Source organism: Eubalaena glacialis, chromosome 4, assembly GCF_028564815.1.
Source record: "Eubalaena glacialis isolate mEubGla1 chromosome 4, mEubGla1.1.hap2.+ XY, whole genome shotgun sequence".
Classification (NCBI taxonomy): domain Eukaryota; kingdom Metazoa; phylum Chordata; class Mammalia; order Artiodactyla; family Balaenidae; genus Eubalaena; species Eubalaena glacialis.
In genome coordinates this window covers 61,888,590-61,913,081 of record NC_083719.1, presented here as the reverse complement: position 1 = coordinate 61,913,081, position 24,492 = coordinate 61,888,590, and the positions used below count along the sequence as shown (strand labels likewise).

General features: G+C 34.7%; 1 protein-coding gene across 1 annotated transcript in view; it reads left to right on the top strand.

Annotated features, from left to right (window-relative positions):
* Positions 1-24,492, top strand: part of AP3B1 (adaptor related protein complex 3 subunit beta 1) — a 259,512-nt gene that overhangs the window by 98,595 nt on the left and 136,425 nt on the right. The window contains exon 8 of the mRNA XM_061189377.1: positions 20,843-20,998. Within this exon, the coding sequence (XP_061045360.1) occupies positions 20,843-20,998 (156 nt within the window). The remainder of the gene's footprint in view (positions 1-20,842; positions 20,999-24,492) is intronic.

The following is a 24,492-nucleotide window of genomic DNA, read 5'->3' as shown; positions in this document are numbered from 1 at the left end:
TGAAGTGAAACTGGGCCTGACAAGAATGTCTTTAATTTTATGAATTAAAGTTGAACTTTCTCTAGGACGTGATGGTTTTGCAAGAATTATCAAAATATTTTACTTCACTAATTTAGAACTTAAAATTCTGTACGTTCACAGTTACTTTTTAGCATGTGAATCTAGGTAATAACATTCTGGTGGGAATATGTATGCCATTTTGAAATTGAAAATGATGATTTTACTTTTCTTCCTCTCATTATATCTGTATTTCAATTATAAAACCTTATATAGGTGTAAGAAAGTTCCAAGTTTACAATTTTGTTTCAGGTATTTTTAAGATACGTTTCTTAAGTTTTTCAAGGGTAGCTATAAAATAAGAACCCATCAGAACACAAAATTCATGTACATACTTCTTGATTAGCAATTTTCTGCAAGTACAAAAATATTTTGGGAATAGACTCGAAACTCCACATCCAGGCCCTGTTTTAGAGGACCCAAGTGTTAGAGATTATTTTTTATTTTTTAAATTTTCTTTACGGTTTAATTTTCTTTGTAAAATAAATTTTGTATTTTGTCTTACTAATGGGCTATTTTTGAATCTTACTTGCTATTCTGCGGAATTTTTAAAAAACAAAATAGTGAAGAGTTGTGGTAGAATTCGTGCTTTACAATGCAAATAAAAAGTTTTTAGCTCACTCTTTCAGGCAACTATTAATGAAGGAAGGGTTCAGTGTGCAGGTTCATGGGAAACTATGGACCATATGCTGATATTGAAATGAGGTCTCTGCTCCCTGCATTGGTTATGGAGCATTTATCTTAAAGATTGCTTATTCTTTTTGTTGTTTATAGTTTATTTTTGTTTGGGTTTTTTAAACTTACATAGTTTCTTTTCTAAAGAAACATTTAAAATTTTATTCAAGTAACATGTATGTGGTTAAAAAAAAGAAGTTAAATAATACAGGCTTATAAGAAACAACATTTTCCTATCCCACCTTTTCCCATGCCTGAATTAGCTCCTTCAAATTCTTTTAGGCTTTTGTGTATGTGTGTGCATTTAACTTTCTCCATTTCTAAGTAATATACATATATTGCTGTTTCTTGATTTATCAATTTTAGACATGACTTCCAATTATAGAAATGGAGGATTTGGCATTCTTCTATTGTATTACCATATGGTTCCATTTTCCCTGTTCCATCTTTGCAATATAATTAATTGTATTACAATTTTTCAACCAGTGTTTATTGCTCATTTAATTATGACTATGAATATTATTTATGCTGTATAGTAACATTTTCATCTCCTTTCTTGTGGAACTTCAAGTTCTTCCTGGAATCAAAAATTGCCTCATTTTTAATTTGCCTACTTTATCATGTCACTATTACAGAGCACTCCAAATTCTCCATCAGAAAATTAAATCCTCTCCAAATATTATTTTATATGCAGTTGTTGAGATACTACTAGTTGCCTACCTAATATCAGTTCTCCAACTCCACTTTTTAAATAACAGAATCCTGATTTTTGTTCAGAGTAATGATAAGTCTAGTTAAAAATAACCAACTTCCTCAAACACCCTTGGAGTCGGAAATGGCTATGTGACCCAGTTGTAGAAATTGAGATAGTTGTAGAAATATTCTGGCTGAGATTCTAGGAAAGCTATTATTTTTCTGACAGGCTTACTTGACATATATATTTTACCCTTTGCCTTTTTTCATTGTTTCTTCTTGGAATGTATGTGTGATGATTAGAGGTACAGCAGCCATTTTGCAGGCATGAGGATGAAGCCACACTCTGAAAGTGGATGGTACTGAGAAAAAAAAATGTTCTCCTTATGGATAACTTGATATTTCTGTTATATATAGTTGAACACAGTCCTAGTTAGTACTGTTGTCATATATCCAGTATTCCAATAACTTCATACTCTTCCAGGAGACATTCTCCTGGAGGCTTTACCCTCCTTTTCTAACCTGATTACTTGCTAGGCTTGCTACACAGCTGTTGTTCTGGAACATAATTTCTTCTCTTTTCTGTGTTAAATCCTCTATTTCTTAGGCCTTCGTCTCCCTAGTGTCTTCTTTTTTGGTCTTCCTGGATGGAGAACATCTTCCAGGACCTTCTTAAGAATGGGTAGATTAGAGATAAAATTTCGAGACTTTGTAGTGTCACTCTCACACTTGATATTTTGCCTGGACTCTTGGATCAGTATTCTCTTAGGTCATATGTTTGAAAGGTCTTGCTACTTTTACACTTGACTTCTTGGTTGGATATAATATGTTGGGATACCTTTTGAGAGCTCTGTAGCCACAGATTTTTCTTTTCTGCAGGTAACTTGATTTTTTTGTTTGTATCCTCAAAAATCTGTTTTTTTTTTTTTTTTTTTTTTCTTAAAATATTTTGAAGATTAGCAAGGTTGCCTCTCAGTGTGGATCATTCTATATGCTCTGTATATTCACTTCTTCCTTTATTTTAGGGAATTGCCTTTTATGTTTGAATTTTTTAATTTGATATTCAAACTTTTTTTCTTACTCCATTTGTCAATTATATGCTTCAGGCATACCAATTATTCTATTTTATAATCTTTGCCTACTGTATCTGTCACCTCTTTAAAAAATTGCTTTAATGTTTGGCTTTTTATTTGCATTCCTTTATCTCCAGTCTTTTTTTTTTGTCTGTCAGTAATTTGATTTTCAGTGATCTAATCTGTTATTTATAGTTTTTATTTAATTTGGTAATGATATGGCTTTCATCTTTAAGTTTCTTTACTCAGGTTTAAATTTTATATTTCCTTTATTCTGTGGTTTGAACATGTGGTTTTTTTGAGTTCATGTTCTTAGTAACTTGGCTGGAGAATTTCTTTTGATATATGGAGGATTTTCTTTCAGAATGATTTCTTTGTTTTTTGCATGTTTTTTTTTCCCCCTTTTGTGCTGTGAATGTATTGCACAGTTATTATGCCCTTTTCATATTGCAACTACTTGGGAAGTACTGGTATAGACATTTTATTTGTTCTGATATAGTGTGACTTCTTAATTCTGTCCCAGCACACCTAAAGGCAGTTTGTTTCTTCCTCTCAGTTTCAATCTGATTGTGGGTATTTTGTGCCTTATTCCTTTTTGTTTTAGTAGCCTTAGGGCATTTGGGGAAAAGAGTAATTTGTGGGATAGTAAATTCAGTCTTAGCAGAGATGGATGTCGTTTTTAGAATACTTGAGCACTTCTTCGGGAACTTTCTTAAACGTCCTGTAGTGACATTGATGCCACCTACTATGTTCCTATGGAGAAATTTTCTTGACCTTTAAATTGTTCTTATTTATTCATTGTTTAACCCAAGAATTCTCCTGTCCAATATGGTCATTGCTAGCCACATGTGGCTATTTAAACTTAAATTAACTGAAATTGAAAATCACTTCCTCAGTTGCACTGGCTCCACATTAAGGGTTCAGTAGTCACGCGAGGCTAGTGCCTACTGTATTGGATAGTGTGATATAAAATGTTTCCGATATCACAGAAGTTTCTCTTGGGCAATGTTGCCCCAGAGTCATCAGTTCTTTCAGAGAGAGACGGGCTTGTTGTTTACTTTCCCACCTGCTTCTCTTCACCACCTGTTTCCACTGCCAACCTCCCTCACCAGCCCACACCCCCCACCCCAAGTAGGATGAAAGGTAAGAATAACCCCTCAGTTTTCTTCTGTCTAGCAGGCAAGGGTTAATCATGAACAGTCTCAAGAAGTGAGGAATATGTTTTTCTAGAGTCTTTTCTTTTTAAAAAAACTTTTAAAAAAGTTTATGCCATTAGATTGTGACCCTCTTCTTGTTTCTTTCTCTACTGACTTATTTTTGCTAGTTTTAATCTTTTATTTTCCACATATTATTTATACTGGGGAAAGAAACTCTGTTTTCTATCTTTCTCTCACCATATTTACCTAGTAGCCCCAAAATGTTCACAGTATTAAAAGTATTTTATGAATTTTAACGTGTACTAAATGAATTTTAGGAGGAGAAACTTAGAGCTTAAGACATTAAGAAATGTGATGCATTCTGCTGCCCTACTCTGATGTCTGTCCTTTTTCCACTGTGCTTTTCTCCTTGGCATTCTGTCATGGATATTTATATCATTGTTTTCTCTTGACCTTATAGTCCATTTATTTCCTTATATTTCTCTCTGTGTTAGTCTTATTACTCTAGCATAAAGGAGTAAATATGATTAATATTGAATTTATCTTCTGACAAGTCAGTTATTTAATTTTTAAATTTGTGATTTTGCTGCTTAGTAGTTTTCTATATTCATCTCAGAAAAGATTATGATTTTATGTAATCTAATAATGTGGTAATTTAAAACAGTCAGTTTTATTCTATTCTATTATTCATTTAGCTGTATATATACAAGACTTTAAGTTTCTGATACATATCTTAAGATTACTGCAGTCCTACTGGAAGTTGCAAGCCTTCGATAGACTCCAGAGTTCCAAAATGGTTACGTCAGACAGATTCTGCTAGTGCATTGTTGTCTAGGTGGTATAGAGAATGTGGCAGACACTGTCGATTGTCTCCAGCAGACAGCCCCTATGCAAAAAGGTCTTCTTCCTTGCAGACAGATTTTCTACAGGGATTGAGCACCCAGGTGTCTTTGCAGAAGCCATGTTGCTTCCCAGCCTAAACTAGTCTAGTTAATGTTAATTACATTCCCCTTGTAGGTGATAGGTTTAGGAATGGGCATATAACACAGTTCTGGCTAATGTGAAGTAATGGGAAATATGAGGAAAGTGGGGTGTAGAAGGGTGTATGAGAAAGGTTTACTTTCACATAAAAAGCCTGAAGACATCTGACCTGCGGCTGAGATGTACTTCATGGACTTACAGTTTCAGCTTCTGTTGATGGAATACCTTGATCAGATTAACTCTCTGGGAAATTATTTTGAAAACCAGCAGCTAAAGGTGTACTATAGGATGATCAAAAGTAGGCAAAACTAGAGAGGACTCTGCACATGAAGGACTGAAATTTCAAGGTGTGAGTTTGCAGGTTTTTGCCTGGGGGAATTCCCCTGTCCCATATAAAAATGGAAAAAGTTACAGCCTCACTTACCTAGGTATTAGAGAACAGACTTCAAGGCTGGCAGAATACCTAAAACGTTTGGGGGGAAATTCCAGAAAGGTGTGGGAACCACAGGAGGGTGCACCCCTGGAAATGCATGTAAACACCATTCAAATCATTGGCTGACCAACTCTACATGTGTGGAGAAGACTTCAGTGTGTCTAGCAAAAAAAAAGCAACTGGAAACTAAATGGAGATTTCACTTGCTGGTCATATTAGGATACACAGAGTTTGGAGTTTGAAACCAGTAAAATGCCTGCTATAACAAATATTAATACACTTCAGAGGAATGCAACACAAGGAAGAATTTATAGTGTATGGTTGATAATATTCAGAATACAATTTGAAAAAATCAGCAGACATGAGAAACAAAAAAATAACTAATGCTGAAGAGAAAAAGTAGGCAATAGAAAGATAATCAAGAAGAGGCAATTACCAGACAAATAATGCAGCCATTATATATATGGCAAAAATATTACAAAGCAACATAGTTGTATTGATTGAATAAATGAATCTTAACAGGAAAGACACTATATGAAAGAATGAAATGGAAATTCTAGGGCTGAAAAATACAATGATTAAATGAAAAATAAGCTAGATAGGCTTAATAGCCAGGAAGAGGCTGTAAAAGTGTTAAGAAACCTGAAGATAGATTAATAGAAATTATTCATTCTGAAGAACAAAGAGAAAAACAAGTGAAGAAAAGTGAACAGTCTCAGAGCCATGTGGAACAATATGAAACAGAATAAAATACTTGTAATTTAAGTCCCAAAATGAGAGAAAAGGGTGAATGGAGTAGAAATAATACCTGAAGAAATAAAACTAAAAAAATTTCAAGTTTAGTTTAAGGGGGGAACAAAACAAGTATACAGATCCAGGAAACACATCAAATTCCCAGGCAAAATATTAAAATGTCACACCTATGTACATCATAGTCAAACTTTTGAAATCAAAGGGGAAAGAGAAAACCTTGAAAGCAGACAGAGATAAACAATGCATTATATACAGAGAAACAATGATTATGACTAACTGCTGATAAGAAACAAAGGAGTCTAGGAAACAATGGAATATCATCTTTAAATTGTTGAGAGAAATCTGTCAACAAAGAATTCTATATTGAACAAAACCATTCTTCAAAAATAAAGATGGAATGAAGGCATTTTCAGACGAACTAAATTGAAAAATTCATATGTAGAACCGTATTACAAGAGATACTGCAAGAAGTCGTTTAGGTTGAAGAGAAATGATAATAGATGGTAATTTATAACTATAGAAAGGAATAAAGAATGATAGAAATGATATATATGTAGGTAAATATTAAAAATTAAACTTTTTTCTCTTAATTTCTTTAACATAAAAATTCTGTAACATACACAAGATGTTACATATCTATCTATCTATCTATCTATCTATCTATCTATCTATCTATCTATCTGTCGCTGTGTCTTCTCGGCAAAGATTGTACTTGCTTATGCTTAAACTCTGAACTTTTCTGTACATCCGTGGAGCTGTGACCTTGGCCTCCAGTGCCACAAGTCTTTGTTTGGACATAAAATGTTTTCATTTCTCTAGGAGTGGAATTACTGGGATGTATAGTAAATATATGTCCTTCCTTTTCACACCTCCAGTTCCTACTCTCCAGATGCAACTAGTTCTAACTTTTAGCTTTATCTTCTAGTAGGTATCCTCATATTATTTTTTTTAAATTTTTAAAAATTTTTTTATTTTTTAAAAATATATATATATATTTTAAAGCCCACATTTGTTTATTTATTTATTTATTTGGCTGTGTTGGGTCTTCGTTTCTGTGCGAGGGCTTTCTCTAGTTGTGGCAAGCGGGGGCCACTCTTCATCGCGGTGCGCGGGCCTCTCACTATCGCGGCCTCTCTTGTTGCGGAGCACAGGCTCCAGACGCGCAGGCTCAGTAGTTGTGGCTCACGGGCCTAGTTGCTCCGCGGCATGTGGGATCTTCCCAGACCAGGGCTCGAACCCGTGTCCCCTGCATTGGCAGGCAGATTCTCAACTGCTGCGCCACCAGGGAAGCCCCCTCATGTTATTTTTAAAACAACTTGTTTATATATGTTTTTCTAGTGACTCAAAGGGCATTATTTAATTTAGATATATAAATATTTTGGGATTAATGAAGAAGAAACAGTCCCTTTACAAAATTTTATGTTTTATATGAAAAGTTTTTCATAACCTAGATTATTTGCTTTTTAAAAATTTTAAACTGTTGTTTCTTGGAGCCCTAGTTTCCTACCCCCACTTTATCTAGAGTACAGATTTTTGCTTTTGTTTTTTCTATTTAACTATTAGAGTTCACCCTAAGATTAAAACAAACTACTGCTTTATCCCCTCCCCCATGAATGTCCACCAATATTTTAAAACCTCTGCTCTAACCCTCTAACCTCTTTTTTTTAATGTCCTAAAGGATAATTAAATTTATCAATTTCAAATCAATAGACACTTACTTCTTTAATACATTATCTTTATTTCAGGGGTTTAGGTAAGGAGGGAGTGAATACGTGAGGAATTATGATTAGTTCTACCTAGGTTGGGCTTAATTTTATTTTATAGTTTATGACTGAGTGAGAACCACTCTAAAATGCATTCTGCTTAACAAAAAACAGTTCTTATTTATCCCTGTAATTAGATTGAGATTAGTTTTCAAATGACTGGGACCCTTCTTTCTCATGTCTTAGAACTCTTAGACCTAAGATCAACTTGTGTCATGAGTATATTTTACTTCAGAGAAACATGAAAAAATACCTTATGTAGATTCTTCAGATTTCTCAGTAACAAAATTTGGAAACCACTGCATTCGGAAAGCTTATTTCCGGTATATTGGTGCTGAACATATAGTCATAAGAAATGAGAAGTGTCGTGGGCAATTGAGCACTCTGAATTTTCAGAGTGGCTCAACTCAAAGTTACTGGGCACAGGTGTTTCCATAATTGTGATGTATTGGGGGAGATTCAGTGTTCAATGATCCTCAAACCCATACTTCCACCTGTGTGGTATAGTGGTCACTGGGCTGTAGTATAAAACATGTAAAGTGAAGAGCATAGCAGTTACCTCATGGAAGGAAAAAATGTCTCAAACCAGTATGCATATAATGTGTTGTTTTACATAGGCCTAATCAGGGGGGAAAGAGACTTTTTTTTGAGAAAAATATTAAATTAAAAAATTTATTAAACATGACTTTTTAAAAAAAAGTAAACATGTGCTATCCATACTGAATAATTTAATTGTTTATGATATTGTCAATCACCTACCCACTCTGGTCCTGTCAGGGAAATCTAACCCAATGTCAGAGAGATGGACCACCAATACACTGCTATGGTATCTATGGACACCATAGCAGTGAATGTTTATGTCCTCCGAAATCCACATGTTGAAGTCCTAACTCCCAATGTGATGGTATTTGGAGGTAGGCACTTTGGGAAGTAATTAGGTTTCAGTGAATTGATGAGTGTGGGGTTGTCGTCATGGGAATAGTCCCCTTATAAGACGACACACCAGAGAGCTTGCTTCCTTTCTCTTTCTCTGCCCATGTGAAGACATAGCGAGAAGGCAGCCAGCTGCAAGCTAGGAAGTGGGTTCTCACCAGGAACCGAGTCTGCCAACACCTTGATCTTGGACTTCCCAGCCTTCGAAGCTGTGAAAAATTGTTGTTTAAGCCACCCAGTCTATGGTATTTTGTTATAGTAGCCCAAGCTTGCTAATATGAGTATCTTATGGCATGACAATGTCATGATGTATTCCCCTGTGTACCTTTTAAGTAGTCTGGGTCCACAGAAGATAACAGACATGGTATTGTCCTGGTACAAATCTTAAGTTGGTACTAGTGCCCTCCAGGCTGTCTTGGAATTCATAAGACAAGTGGGTACATTCAGTGTCTTTTTCTCGACTACAACAAACACCACGGTAATAAAGTAAAAGAGATGGCAGGATGAAGAATAAAGTTTATAAACTATGCCTTTCCAAAATATGCTTTATGAAATAAAAGGTAATTTTTTTGGACTTCATAGAGCTTATATTTAATGTAACAACATTTCTCTTACTGAAAGTGAATGTTTTAGAGCAAGGTGAAAAGCTAATTTTATTCTAATGTTTTTATTTTAGCGTTTGGGGTGGTCAGTACACAAGTGGAGGGAGACCTATTTTCATATGAAATAGCTCAGGTATATTAAACCCACTGTTTCTTTTAAAAATTTGTTTTAATTTTTTTTTTTAGAGAAGTTTTAGGTTCATAACAAAATAGGGTGGAAAATGCAGGGAGTTCCCATATACTCCCTGCCCCCACCCACCTCCTGACTATCAACATCCTTCACCACAGTAGTACATTTATTACAATCAATGAACGTATGTTAATACATCATTATCACCTGAAGTCCATAGTTTACACTGAGGTTTGCTCTTGGTGGGGTTCATTCTGTCGGTTTTGACAAATGTATAATGACATGCCTCCACCATTGTGATATCTTAACAAAATAGTTTCACTGCCCTAAAAATCCTCTATGTCCTGCCTATTCATTCCTCTTTCCCCTACAAATCCTGCCAATCACTAGTCTTTTTACTATCTCCATAGTTTTCCTTTTTCAGTTCTTTGCCTTAGTAATATGCATTTAAGGATGCTCCGTGTCTTTTCATGTCTCTATAGCTCACTTCTTTTTAGGGCCAAATAACATTCCATTGTCTAGATGTACCACAGTTTATTCATCCATTCACCTGCTGAAGGATATCTTGTTTGCCTCTATAAATTGGCAAATATGAATAAAGCTGCTATAAACCTTGTGCAGGTTTTTGTGTGGACTCATTTTTGTATAAACCAAGGACTCTGATTACTAGACTATTTGATAAGAGTATATTTAATTTTGTAAGAAGCTGCCCAATTGTCTTTCATAGTGGCTGTACTGTTTTGTGTCCCCACTGGCAATGAATGAGAGTTCCTTTTGCTCCACATTCTTGCCAACATTTAGTGTTGTCAGTGTCCTGGAGTTTGGCCATTCTAATAGGTGTGTAGTTGTATCTTTTTTTAAAAAATATTTATTTATTTATTTATTATTATTTTTTGGCTGCGCCAGGTCTTAGTTGCGGCATGCGGTCTCTTCCGTTGTGGCACGCTAGTTCAGTAGTTGTGGCGCATGGGCTTAGTTTCCCTGCAGCATGTGGGATCTTAGTTCCCCGACCAGGGATTGACCCCACGTCCCCTGCATTAGAAGGTGGATTCTTTACCACTGGACCACCAGGGAAGTCCCCGTATCTTGTTTTAATTTGCATTTCCCTAATTACATATGATGTTGAACATCTTTTCATAAGCTTATTTACCATCTGTATATCTTCTTTGGTGAGTTGTCTGTTCAAGTCTTTGGCCCATTTTTTAGTCGAGTTGTTTGCTTTCTCATTGTTGAGTTTTAAGAGCTCTTTGTATATTTTGGATAACAGCCCTTTATCAGATGTATCTTTTCCAAATATTTCTCCAAGTCTGTGGCTTGTCTTGTCTTTGTCTTGACATCTTTTGCAGAGCAGACATTTTTAATTTTAATGAAGTTCAGCCTATCAATTATTTCTTCACGGGTCATGCCTTTGGTGTTGTATCTAAAAGTCATCACCATATCCAAGGTCATCTAGATTTTCTCCTATGTTATATTCTAGAATTTTATAGTTTTGTGTTCCTTATTTGTCTCTAATCCTTTTTGAGTGAATCTTTGTGAATGGTGTAGGTCTGTCTAGATTCTTTTTTTTTGCATGTTGATGTTCAGCACCATTTGTAAAAAAGACTATCTCTTCTCCATTGTATTAACTTTGCTCCTTTGTCATAAATCAGTTAACTGTATATTCATGTGGGTCTATTTTGGGGTTCCCTGTTCTGTACCATTAATCTCTTTGTCTGTTCTTTCACCAGTACCACACTGTCTTGATTTTGATTACTGTAGCTTTATAGTAGATCTTGAAGTCAAACTCACTGTATAAATGTTAAACTATTAAAAAATTTAAGCATACACAAAGATAGGGCTCAGAGTCCAATGAATCCTCATGTACACATCACCTAGATACAACAGTCATCAGCTCATGGCTGCTCTCAACTTTAACTCAACCCCCTTCCCACTTCAATCCCAAATTTCATATGAAATTCAAGATATTATATAATTCCATCCATATCTATTCAGGATGTATTTCTAAAACACTGTCTTCACTTTAAAGAAACTGCAAAGCTGTCTCCATTTTCCAAATAAGAGGATTTAAAGCTTTTTTTTTGGTTCAGCTTGAATGTATACTCTTTTAGAAAGATGGAGAAAGTTGTTTATTCTAGTATATAATTTCATTTTCTACACATACTGATATTTTAAATAACAGAAAAATCTTCATTTATAAATATAACTTTTTTATACTCGTGAGTTTCATCACAAAGATTTTATGTATTTGTGTCCTTATTATTACCAGGGTTCCTTTTTGAGTCATTTAATACTTTTCCATAGGGAACCATCTTTACTTCTGTATAGGTTGTTTGAGATGCTCATCACCTTGGAATATGGATAGGATGCTGACATGGAAATTACATTTTAAGCCTCCAGTACTCATTCACATGATATTAGCATAATTATTATTCAGAATTCTTCTGTAAGGAAGACTTGACTTTTCTCTCACGTTTATTTATTTTTTAGTCATTTATTTACGTAAGTATGGACTCATAGATATTTATTTTATCCTTTGGGTTATGAACTAATACTGTCATTATTCTACTGGTAAAATTTTTCAGCTTTGGTCTTAGGGAGTTGTTTTCGTTTGTTTGTTTTTTAAGTACCTGATGATCTAGATTTATTTTAACTGCCTTAGTTTTAGAACCAGCCATTTTCCAAGGTGCAAAAGAGCAGGTTTTACAGGTTCATTAATGTTTTTTACATCAGTCAGATTGCTGTTAAATGGTTCTCTTTGTAATAATCATATCAGTAATTTATTGTAGTAAAGGTGACATTACTTAAATGACCATGAGGCTTAGAAAAATTGCTAACATAAGCCACAATATAAAATATTTTAATTAATACCCATTAAAAACCCCCGGTGTGATAATGCCTCATTTCTCTAGGCTCAATACAAACAATACGTATAATAATTGATTTTTTTAAACCTTTTTGATGTAAACACTTCTAAAACAGTTTTCTGTTTTCCAGCCCCTTGACAGAGAATGAAAGATATAACTTAATATTTTTTTCTTTCTACATTACACCATATATTATCTGAGTATCAGGAGATAGATGGTTAAAATTAAATACATAATATACTCTGCATAAGAACTTTATACTTAGAATAATACCTAAAGTCTTCATAACTGCTGTTTCAGCTATGTAGGGGAGACCTTTCTACTTAGTTCCAAATTCATAGATGTATTGTGTGAATTGAAACTGCATTGTATCAATTTCTAGATAAGAAATATATTAGAAGGTACAGAATATGTTAAAAAATTAAGCAGTTCCATTAAAAACAAAGTATTTCTAAAATATTGTTTTCAAATACACATGGTGCTGTATTAAAATTAGTTCGTCTTCCTTTTTTATGTATATGATGTACAATTAGTATACTAAGTTGAGCAAATGGAAATTTTTTTCTATAGATTTCAGCATCTTTGAAACCTATTTTATCTGTATTTATCCTTAAGCAGACTAAACATCCTTCTGATTATATCTTGTTTACCTTACTTGTTTATTTAATTAATTAATTTATTTATTTATTCGGGGGTTAGCGGGGGCTCTGCTGGGTCTTTGTTGCTCTGCGCAGGCTTTCTCTAGTTGTGGTGAGCGGGGGCTACTCTTCGTTGCGGTGCGCGGGATTCTCATTGAGGTGGCTTCCCTTGTTGTGGAACATGGGCTCTAGACATGTGGGCTTCAGTAGTTGCAGCACATGGGCTCAGTAGTTGTAGCTCACGGGCTCTAGAGCACAGGCTCAGTAGTTGTGGCGCACGGGCTTAGTTACTCCGCGGCATGTGGGATCTTCCCGGGCCGGGGCTCGAACCCGTGTCCCCTGCATTGGCAGGCAGATTCTTAACCACTGTGCCACCAGGGAATTCCCTGTCTTTTTTTCTTACATGCATAATTTAAAAATTTTTATCCAAGTAGAAATAGATAATGTATATGTGTCAGAAGCAAATGGCCTCATGAATTTTTGTAAACTGAAGACCCCAATGTAACGAGTACTCAGATTAAAAAACAGTAATTATACTTCAGAAGCCCCTCCTTTGACACCTTCCGCTTAATATCCTTCTTTCCCTCCCAAATGGAAACAATATCCTGACCCTTAATGACTCTGCCTTTTCTTCCCTATTTTCCTCCCTCTTTCCTTACTTACTTTCTGAAAAATTGTTGAACTAGTTTGAAGCTTTGGATGATGGGTTTGGTTTGCTTGTGGAATATTACTGGGTAAGGATATCAGCAATCTGAGTTCCTTTAATCACCTCAGTTATAGATTTGACATGATTGAAAGGTGGGCTTTAATTTTATCATCTTTATTCTCTAGGATATAGACTTTCAGTATTTTAAACCAAAGACTAGGGAGAGTTAGGAATCTTGTTTTTGGTGGATCCTGACCTCCAACTTTTGCTTCTGTAATTTTTGTGAATCTGCTAAAAGCTCTTTAGGCCTCTCGGCTTTTTGTTATGTAATAACAATCCTTTGGGGGGAAAGACAATTCCAAATGTCAGTCAGGTTTCTTGGTTTACTACTTCTTCTGGATCTTGCCTGCATAATTCATCACTGTTTTTTTAACTTTTCAGTGCCTTCAGACAGGTGTGTTTCATTTTTCTTCCCTAGCTCGCTGTAAGGGTTATTCCAATTTGCTTATTTCTAGAAGTAGAACTCTGTAATCCTGTATTACCTGTTTTTAAAAAGTAATCTTTCAAGTCTTATTTTTAATGACATTTTGTCATTGGAGTTTGTGACTTCTTTTAAGCATCTATAACTGGCATTGATTAAAGTTGTTTCAGTGTAATGAGTTCCCCAAACAGTACATTTTGGTTCAAAATGAAGCAGTTGTACAAAAGCCTCATGATATTTTTGTAAATTCTCAAATATGAGGCAGTTTCTTTTCTGAGGGATAATTTTAGGGGGAAATTTTTCTTCATATTTGGCATCTAGGGATATTTGATTTACGGTGAGGTAATAGTTTCTAGAAAAAAATTTAATAATAAAAGCAATGGTAATAGCTACTATTTGAGTGTTTAATATGCACTAGGCACTAAGGGCTTATATAACCTTCACTAAACTAATCAATCTTTATGAACACTTTCATGATATAGATACTGCTTTTATTCCATTTTACAAATGAGTAAATTAAGACAAGGGGAGGTCAAGTAATTTAACATGGTCATAGAGGCAACCCCGATACTGAACTGGCATGACCTAGTATTACCCATTCTGGCTGTTTGCATCCAGCTTCCATTCTGTTTTGGCCAATGTCTGTTCCTGTGGGTTGAAAACCTGAGAAAACAGCTAGCAGTGACACAGATTCAGATATAAAGTTATTGGAGATTGGCTCCCATCCTGTGTGGAAGCCTCATCTCGTTTGTTTCATTAACCTCATGAAAACATCAGTCCTTAAATTTTTTTCCTTTTAGTTCAAACTAAAGGAATTATGCTGTTGGTGTATATATACAGTTAGTAATTAGCAGCCAGATCTAAAAAGCCATGCCATGATGTTCTCATAGCAATAGAACCAAATTGAAATTTCATAAAAAGTGTAAGAGAAGGTTTCTTTTGAGGGGAATATACTTTGAAATAATAATTGATATCAATAACTATTTTAGGTATTAAGCAACATGTTCTTCGTGTTTGTTATCCAAAAATCCTGTTGTTAAAACTTTGTACTGTTTCAAAGAATCCCTTTCATTTTAGTAAATTATACTAATGTATTTAATGTTAAATGTTAAGAAAGAATTAATTTACGGATCTTTAATAAAACATCATGAAGCATTAGTCTGTAGAAGTTTTACTTAATAGCTTTGTAAAATCTTTGGATATGGGAAAGATACTAATAAAAAAAAATACTCCTTTATAATCTTTTTACTGTAATTACTACCATAATCCTAAATACTTGTACAGTAAAATAAACAATACAAATATTTATTAAAATAATGTAATTGAACTTTAATAAAGAGTTAGTAGAGAAGGAGAACTGGAAAGTGCTGTGTTAATACAGCCGTTTCATCATATTATCAGTTTTAGGTATACTTTGAACATTTGTTTGATTAACATTCAGTAAAGATTGTAGGTGAGTGCTTATGCTTAAAGAATGAGATTATCTGTGTATCATTTTATTGGTTTATTAATGCACTTAATAGAATCAGTTTAGTCTGAAGCTCCATAAAGGAGAAGACCCTCAAGTCTGGCCTTGATAGAAAAGTATGTCTCAGTTGTAGTCCTTTTTTTTTTTAAGCATGAAGAGACAAGTAATTTGTTTTGAATTGTGTATTCAGAGCAGATGATAAATGTTATAATTTATAGTTTACTTTTAAATATGGGTATTACTTTTAAAGTGCCTTTTGTTTTCAAAGCATAAATTTGGTGAGTTTCTTTTGTTTGGAGAATTTCTTAAGTTTTTTTTTTATTGTGGATTTAAAGAACACTCAGATAATATTATGCTTACTTCTAAGAAAACTAAAGGTCATATTTTTTGATGAAAAGTGTTTTCAGTGATATTTAAGCAAAGATTGTGTCTTAACTGTAAGCACTTAACAAGGAAAACATAATTCATTAAGTGATGTTAACCTATAACAATTTAAATAATTTCTTTTATTGTTATCTAACAATAAATATATGCAAATTGCTTTCAAGTGAGTTAGATTTTTTTTCTCCTTAATTTTATTTAATTAAATGTTCTCTTTTAAGATAACTGTAGATTCACGTGCAGTTGTAAGAAATAATATAGAGAGATCTGGTGTAACCTTTATTCATTTTCCTCCAGTGGTGACATCTTGCAAAACTATAGTAAGGCATTACAGCCTTGATATTGACATTGATACAATCATGATTCAGAACATTTCTATCACAAGTATCCTTCATGTTACCATTTTATAGTTAAACCCATTTTCTTCCCTGTGCTTAACCCTGCTCCCGCTTAACCCCTGGCAACCACTAATTTCTTCTCCATCTCTATAATTTTGTCATTTCAAGAATGCTATATAAATGGAATCATACAGTATGTAACCTTTTAGGATTAATTTTGCTCACTCAAGTTCAGTGTACTTCTCTGGAGATTAATCAGCATTGTGTGTATCAGTCGTTTGTTTCTTTTTATTTCTGAGTGGTATTCCATGGCATAGATGTTTAACCATTTGCTTAACCAGTTGTTTAACCATTCATCCATTGAAGGACATCTGTGTTGTTTCCATTTTGGCTAATAGGAATAACGCTGCTATGAATATTTTGTGTAGAGATCTTTGTGAGAATTTCCATTTCCCCATGATAAATGCCCAAAAGTGCAATTTTGGGGTTGTATGGTGAATACAGGTTTAGTTCTGTAAGAGACTGACAACCTGCCGGAATGACTGTAACCTTTTACATTCACCACCAGCATATGAGTGATCCTTTTCCTGGACTTCCTTACTATCATTTGGTGGTATCACTATTTTTAAGTTTAATTTTAGATGAGAGCCATTCTGATATATATGCCATAACAAAACCACCTTGCTGTGGTTTTAATTTGCATTTCCCTATTAGCTACTGAAGTTGATTATCTTTTCATGTGCTTTGTTTGCCATTCGTATATCTCCTTTAGTAATTGTTTACTGATGTCTGTATTAGTTTGCTAGAGCTGCCATAACAAAATACCACAGACTGGTTAAATAAACAGAAATTTATTTCTCATAGTTTTTCACAGTTCCTCCAGGAGGCTAGAAGTCCAAGGTCAAGGTGTTAGCAGGTTTGGTTTCTCCCAAGGCTCCTCTCCTTGGCTTGCAGATGGCTGCCTTCTTGCTGTGTTCTCATATGCCTTTCTCTCTTCTTATAAGGATGCCAGTTGTATTGGATTGGGGTACCACTGATATAATCTAATTTAACCTTGAAGGTCCCAACTTTAGCATATGGTCGCATTGAGGCTTCAACATGTGAATTTTAGGGGATACACAGTTCAGTCCGTAAGAATATCTTTTGCCCTTTTTTAAACTGAATTGTTTTTTTTAATGTTGAGTTTTGGGAGTGGTCTTTATATTCTAGATACTAGCCCCTTGTTTCATATGTAGTTGCATATATTTTCTGCCAATATGTAATTTGTTTTTTTCTTCCGCTTAAGAGGTTTTTTTTTTTAATGGAACAGGAGTTTTTAATTTTGATGAAATCTAATTTATCAGTGTTCTCTTTTATGGGCTGTGCTTTTGTTGTCAACCCTAAGAACTCTGTACCTAGCTATATAAATTTTTTTTAAAAAAATGTTATGCCATGTTGAAGGAAAAATGATTAGAGATCACAAATTATAAATTTTTTTTTGCTGGGAGAAATTGTTAATTATAAAAAGAAGGTTCACTTTGAAGAATAGGGGCAGATCAGTCATGAACAAAATAAACACTTGGGAGATAATCCTTCATGCGTTTTTCTCATTTTTTCTGCTCTTCTGTGTAATGGCATTGATAGGTTTTGTTCTGGACTATCTTTTAAGGATGTTTGTTTAGCAGGCAGCCTTGGAAAAGAGAGATATTCCCAGACAAGATTATCTTGACTGGTACTATCATCATCTGCTTTGTCATCCAAGCTGGGAATGGGGACATCCTTGTTAAGTGCCCCGATGTTGTTCTTTATGTTCAGTCACAGCATCCTGTTGATATCAGCTTCTAAGTAGTTCTTAAATCTATCCTGCATTTTCATCCTTGTCACTGACATTCCCTGATCCATTACCTCATCCTCTCAAGTGTCCTTTCTGTAATGCTGCTTTCCAGATCTTTTTCTTCATCTTTAGTTTTCAGAAGTTTGGCTTATATGTCTTGTTTTGTATTTCTTTGGGTTTATCCTGTTTAGGCTTTACTCACTTTATTCCATCTGTAGTTTTAGGTCTTTTGCCAAATTTAGGAATTTTTCAGCTGTTATTTCTTGGAGTACTCTTTAAGCCCCACCCATCATCTGAATCTTTCCAGGGTTCAGATGATAGGATATTTTAGCCGTTTTGTTATAGTTCCACAGGTCCCTGAAGTTCTTTTTTTTTTCCCCCTTATCTTTGTCCTCCGTGTATTTTTTTTTTTTTAATTTTTATTGGGCTATAGGGGATGGGTTGGGAAATATCTCTGCAAGTTATGCCCTACTAGGGAAATGTCCATTCTAATTTTCTTGGGATAGCTTTCGGAACTTTTTCTTTTTCTTGGAGCTGCTGCTCCTGCTGGCAGCAGCCTCTTCAGGTCCACTGCTGAGTGGCTCCTCCTTGGAAGAGAATTTCCTCTATTTCTTGGGGACCCTCTTGTTTCCTGACTCTTCAGGGTCACTAACTGGTTCCCTCTCTGGGGAAAGATTTCTTCCTCTTGGTAAGACTTCCACTGCCAGCTGTCTCTGCAAGATCACTACTAACCAGCTCCTCCATGGAAAAAGATTTCTTTTTTTTGGGTTTGGAGAGGAGACAAATGGGTCTTCCATTCCATTCTCCATTCTCCGTTTTTCTCTTTTGTTCAGATTGGGTAATTTTGGTTGTTCTGTGTTCTAATTCATTGATGGTTTCCTGGTCCTCAGTACTGCTTTTGATCCCATTTATTGTTTAATTTTGGTTCCTGTATTTTTCAGTTGTAACCTTTCTTGTTGGTCTTTCTTTATATCTTCTATTTCTTTGTTTAGATTTTATAATTCTTTTCTAAGACCTTCTGTTTTTCATTTGTTTCAAGGATGTTACTTACTAGTTGCTCATTGAAACATTTTTATGATGGTTGCTTTAAAATCTTTATCAGATAACTCTAATATCCCTATCATCTTAGTGTTGGCATCTGCTGTTTATCTTTTTTCATCCAGTTTGGGATCTACCTGGCTCTTGGAATGGTGAGTGATTTTTTTTTTTTTCCAAACCTGGACGTTTTGGATATTATGAGATTATGGATCTTATTCAAGCCTTCAGTTTTAGCTCGGTTTGTTTGACACCATTCCAGCAGAGAAGGGTGGGGTGCATGCCACCTCATTACTGCCAGGTCATGGTAGAAGTCCTGGTTCCCCACTCAGCCTCCATTGATATCTCAGGTAGATTGTGCTCATTATTACTGTGGGTGAATGTGGGATCTGGCTCCCCACTATTATTCCCCTGATAGCTTTCTGGCTGGGAGGTATAGAAGTGCCTCATTACTGTTCCACATGTGTCTTCCACTGACACCACAGAGTGGTGTGTCCTTGTTACCACTGGCTGGTGATGTTTCAAGTCCTGAGGGGAGTGTCCACTAAGCATCCTCTTGTACTAGCCCAGCGGGGAGGGATAAAGTTACCTCGACTGATAGGTAGGCTTGGATGTCCAAGCTCCCTACTTGGTCTCCCCACCATGGAGGTGCCTCACTACCTGCTGGGGATTAAAGTCTCAGTTCCATCTTGGCCTTTTCTGATACCACCCCAGTGGGAAAGTCGGGGCTCTTATTACATCCTGGGGGGAGGGGTGGAAATCTAGGCTCACCATGTCAGCTTTTGCTGGTGGGGTTAGGGGTAAGGTCATGGTTTTTTTCTCTAGTGTTGGCTGCACTAGAGCAGTTATTTTCTTAAAAAGTTTTCTGTCTTGCTAGACTTTCCCTTTCCCTTTCTTGGTCCTTTGGCTACAGAGAACAGGCTTTTGGAGGGTTTGTTTCATCTGTACTTGTTGGTTTTCTGTGTTACCCACTTCTCTTCCACCTAGTCTTTGATATATGAGGTAAAAATGAAAATCCAAGGAACTCACTGTTGTGTCATTCTTTGGATCCTTAGATCCCTATCCAGTCTTTCTTCTTCTCTGTCTTTTCTTTTTTATATTTGTTTTATATATAATGTCTTGGGTTTCTAGTTGTACTTAGCGAGAGGAATAGGAAAAAGTATATCTATTCCATCTTCCCAGAAGTGGAAAGTATGTTTCAAGTACTTGGTAACAGAAATTACCTCTAAACGGTAGTTGCATTGGATCCACTTAAATATTATTGTCTTTGTGTGCTTTTTTCGTTTGTTTGTTTATTTATTTTTAGGACTAAATACCTATAGGCTGATTTTATTGACAGAGATAATAAAGAATTCAAATGAAAAGTACAAAACAAAAACATAGAATCAACTCTCAGGGATACACATAAATCTCAAACTGAGTCTTGACAAGACAGGGATCTACTTAATTACCAATTTTTAACCTGTCAAACTTTATTAATGATTTCTTTTATTTGTGCTGCAGTTCAAACAATTTTCTTCTTTCTTCTGACCCTTTGATTCAGTTACAGAGTGACTGATAATTTATGGAAACAGTTTTCAGGTTTTGGGTAGTCTCATATTCTAGGCTTTGTTAGAATTTAATGGTTAGGTTTTCCCTTTGGGCAGCTGTGGGTATTTCTATGGTAATTTAATATTTTCAGAGGTTTAGTATATAATATAAAAGTATAATCTATTGCACTAAAAGACAGTTACTGTGTCATAAAATATGAGAAAAAGCAAGGCCTTTCTTCCATATAGGTAACATACTAATTTCAAATTGCCTCAACAGTAGTATTCTATAGTAAAATATTATCATTATTGTAAATGTTTTTTAAAAAGTTTTCTTTGTGTAATATTTGGGCTGTCCCAGGTCTGAACTAATCTTGGGATTGGATTTCTTTCCTGTAGGGTGATGGTCTAGAGGACAATGAAAAGGATTTCTATGATTCTGATGAGGAACAGAAGGAAAAGACTGACAAAAGGAAGAAGCCATATACTATGGATCCAGACCATAGACTTTTAATTCGGAATACAAAGCCTTTGCTTCAGAGCAGGAATGCAGCGGTATGTAAAAACCATTATAAGAAATAATTCACAGATTTTTTAAAACAGTGGTTAAAAGTGTGTAAGTTCAGTAAATAAGTATTTATTTTTGAGTGTGCTAATGGAGCATTTGTTGGTTTATTTGTTTATATACTAAAAAGCAGGTTTTAATAGGAGTACTTGGTTTGGTAGCTGTATGCCTACTGGACTTCATTTCCTTTTTGTGGTTTTGTTAATTGGATTCCTAAGATATAAGTTCAAGATGTTTACCAGTTGATTGGAGGACTGTGTATATTTCTCTACTACTGGATTGTTGTTGTGAGTACTTAATCTGGTATCAGTACATAATATTTATATTTACCTGATAAGAGTTTTGAAGAGACTAACATATAGTAAAAGCACCTAGCATAATGCCTCATATAAAAATTTTAGCTGGTAGGAATAATTAAAAATCATCCTTACTTGGATCCTAAGTTTGTTGTTGTTGTTGTTTACATCTTTTTATTTTAAATAACCCTTTATATTTTAGAAGAATACATGTACACAGTAGAAAATTAGAAAATACAGACTAGCAAAATTAAATAAAATTAAACCATTACATTCCCATCACACAAAAATCACTGTTATAATATCTTAATGCAGTTTTTTCCAGATTTTTTTCTGCATATGTGTACCTATTTCACATGTGTGTATGTCTATACATATATATATTTTAAACCAAGATAAAAATCATAGTACACATAGTGTTTTTTAACCTGTTTTTTTTTCTAGTCAGTTCTCTATTTCTATTTCAGTACAATTTCATCTCATTTAATACCAATTTGTCTTAAATTCTTTTATAACTCGTTCATCTAAACCAGTTGTGCTGCATTGGGTCTGGTTGTTACTTCTTTTAAACCTCTCAAGTCTTGCAGAATGTTCCTCTGGATTTGTCTGGTTACTTCCTTTTCTATATCCTGTGTTTCCTGTTAACTGGAAGTTTTGTGTAAGGCTTGATGAATTCAAGTTCAACATTTTCTTAAACTTCTTTCAATTAGAAAAATTCTTAATGAATCGTTCTGTTCAAGTAGTAAAAACTTTGAAAATGAGAGTCTCCTTTGTTTTCTGATGCTTGAGAATTTGGTCCCTAGAGCTTTGTATATGTATCTTAGGAAGTTTTTATCTAATACCTAGTATTTAGTTTCTAAATCATGATTAAGTACTATGCACAATAATAACACGTATGTTATTTTATTAATGTTGTAAAATATGCTTATATTTTAGTATGGTCTCGCTTGACCTGATGGTACTTAAGTACTGTAACTTGCCACCTAAAACTACTTTATAATTGACTCACTATTAATTTAACTTTGTCTTGGAAATTGGTTTTATAGTTCAAATACTCACTGATCAAAAATGTTCTTGAATAGTGAAACAAATAGAGGTGGTTTGTACTTTTTGTACCAGTATGTTTTGGTTCCCCGCTTGTTTGATTGTGTACGAAATAGAGGTAGTTTATTTTTTGTTCCAATACCTTTTAGTATCCTGGTTATTTGATGCTGCTAAATATATATAAAGGTTGGCTTTTGAAGAATTGTGAATAGAGGTTCTTTGGTTTAGCCTTATTCTCAACTTGCAAGAGAGACTTTGAGAATTTGTTCAGGAAACTTAGTCTGTCAGTGCTGTGTAGATTGAATTGGCGATAAGAGATGCTGGAAGCACCGTTGGGAGGCTGTTTGGACAGTCTAGGTAAGGTGACAGAGGAGGAATGGTTAGAAATAGAAAAGTTCTTATAGGATGTACTTTCTTATGAACATACATAATGTAACTGCTGAAGGCCTATGAGGTATATTTTTAGTTGTTTTGGAGTTTGGAGTTATGGGAGCTTCCCTCATGGCTTTTACAAATTAGACTATAAATGTCAAATTTTGGGTATTGAAGAGATTTAAAAACTGTTAGATTTGTAAATATTGGGGAAAAGAAGATCCTTTAGCCCTTTTGGGTTTGGGAGTACCCTAATTAATGTATCAGAACAGATGACGTACTAAGTGGAATCTAGAATCTTAAAAACATTGACACATATAGAAAGTACAGTTTATTAAGCTTCAGCTTTCTCTTCTATCATATGCTAATACTTATTAGCCATCTGTATGCTTTAATATTTTTAAAAAATGACTGTCACCTATTTGTAGATTAAGTCAATCATTAATTGAGTTTTTCTTAATAAGATTTTAAATTCAGAAGAATTTGTTGTATAATTAAAGTGTATTTGTAGATCACAAGTTAAGAAATAAGATATCCTTAAACTCCTCAAATCCCCAAGTAATGTCTGAAAGCTATAAATCAGTCATCTAAAAAAATGTACACAAAAATGCCATACAGCAGTAACTTGAGGATCCTGTAACTCTATTTTTTTAAATGTTTCTTAGTTTTAGAAGAAACTCTTTTTGTTTCGAGCACCCTCAGGTACTGTATACTCTTTAGGCATATGTAAAACTCCTGCCATATATTTATTAGAACTTTATAGTTCAAGCAGAAGTAAAGTAGTATTAATATATCTTCCTTACCAAAGGTAAGATGATTAATTTCTGTAGCTCTCTATCTGCAGTTGCCACACGCTGAACTGGATACTTTCAGCAAGTGGGAAGTCTGGACTTTTGATCTCTGGATCTAAGTGTAGAGGCATGTAGGGGAAACATAGTACTCTTATATTTTATGACAGAGAAATTCTGATTACCCCTATAATAGCTTTGAACCAAAGACTATTTTTAAGGTTCTGCATTTTGAAAAGCAAGATCATTTCAAATGCTGCTGTTTTAGAGGAGTTGTTTTAATAGAGTCCCCTTAATTAAAACTTAAATATACTGACTTCTTTTGGTTTATAAAATTTTAACCTACTTACTGCTGTTATCTTTACGTGTCTGGTTTCATTCCCTGTCTCAGAGCAGCAGCTGCACTAGGAAGAGTATGGGATTTGGAGTGTGTGTTGAGCCTTGCCGCGTATTGGCTGTCAGACTTCGGGTAGTTCGTTTAACATTCATTTTCTTTTCTGAGGATTTCTTGGCTTCCTAGGGTTGCCGTAACAAATTACCAAAAACTGAGGGGATTAAAACAATAGAGATGTATTCTCTCACATTTCAGGAGGCCAGAAGTCTAAAAATCAAGTTGTCGACAGGATTGGTTCCTCTTGGAGGCTCTAGGGAGAAATTAGCTTCTGGTGGTTGCCAGCAATCTTTGGCATTACTTGACTTACATGCCTCAGTGCAGTCTCTGCCTCCATCTTCATACTGCCTCTTCTCTGTGTGTCCTTTTCTGTCTCTGATAAGGACACTCACATTGGATTTAGGGCCCCCCAATCAAGTATGATCTCACCTTGGTCATTGCCTTAATAACATCTGCAAACACTTTATTTCCAAATAAAGTCACATTCTGAGGGTAGACACTCTTAGGGGAACACTATTCAACCTGCTACATAGGGTAACAACATATTCATCTTATTTCACAGCAATTTTGTAGGAGTTAAAGGAAATAATATG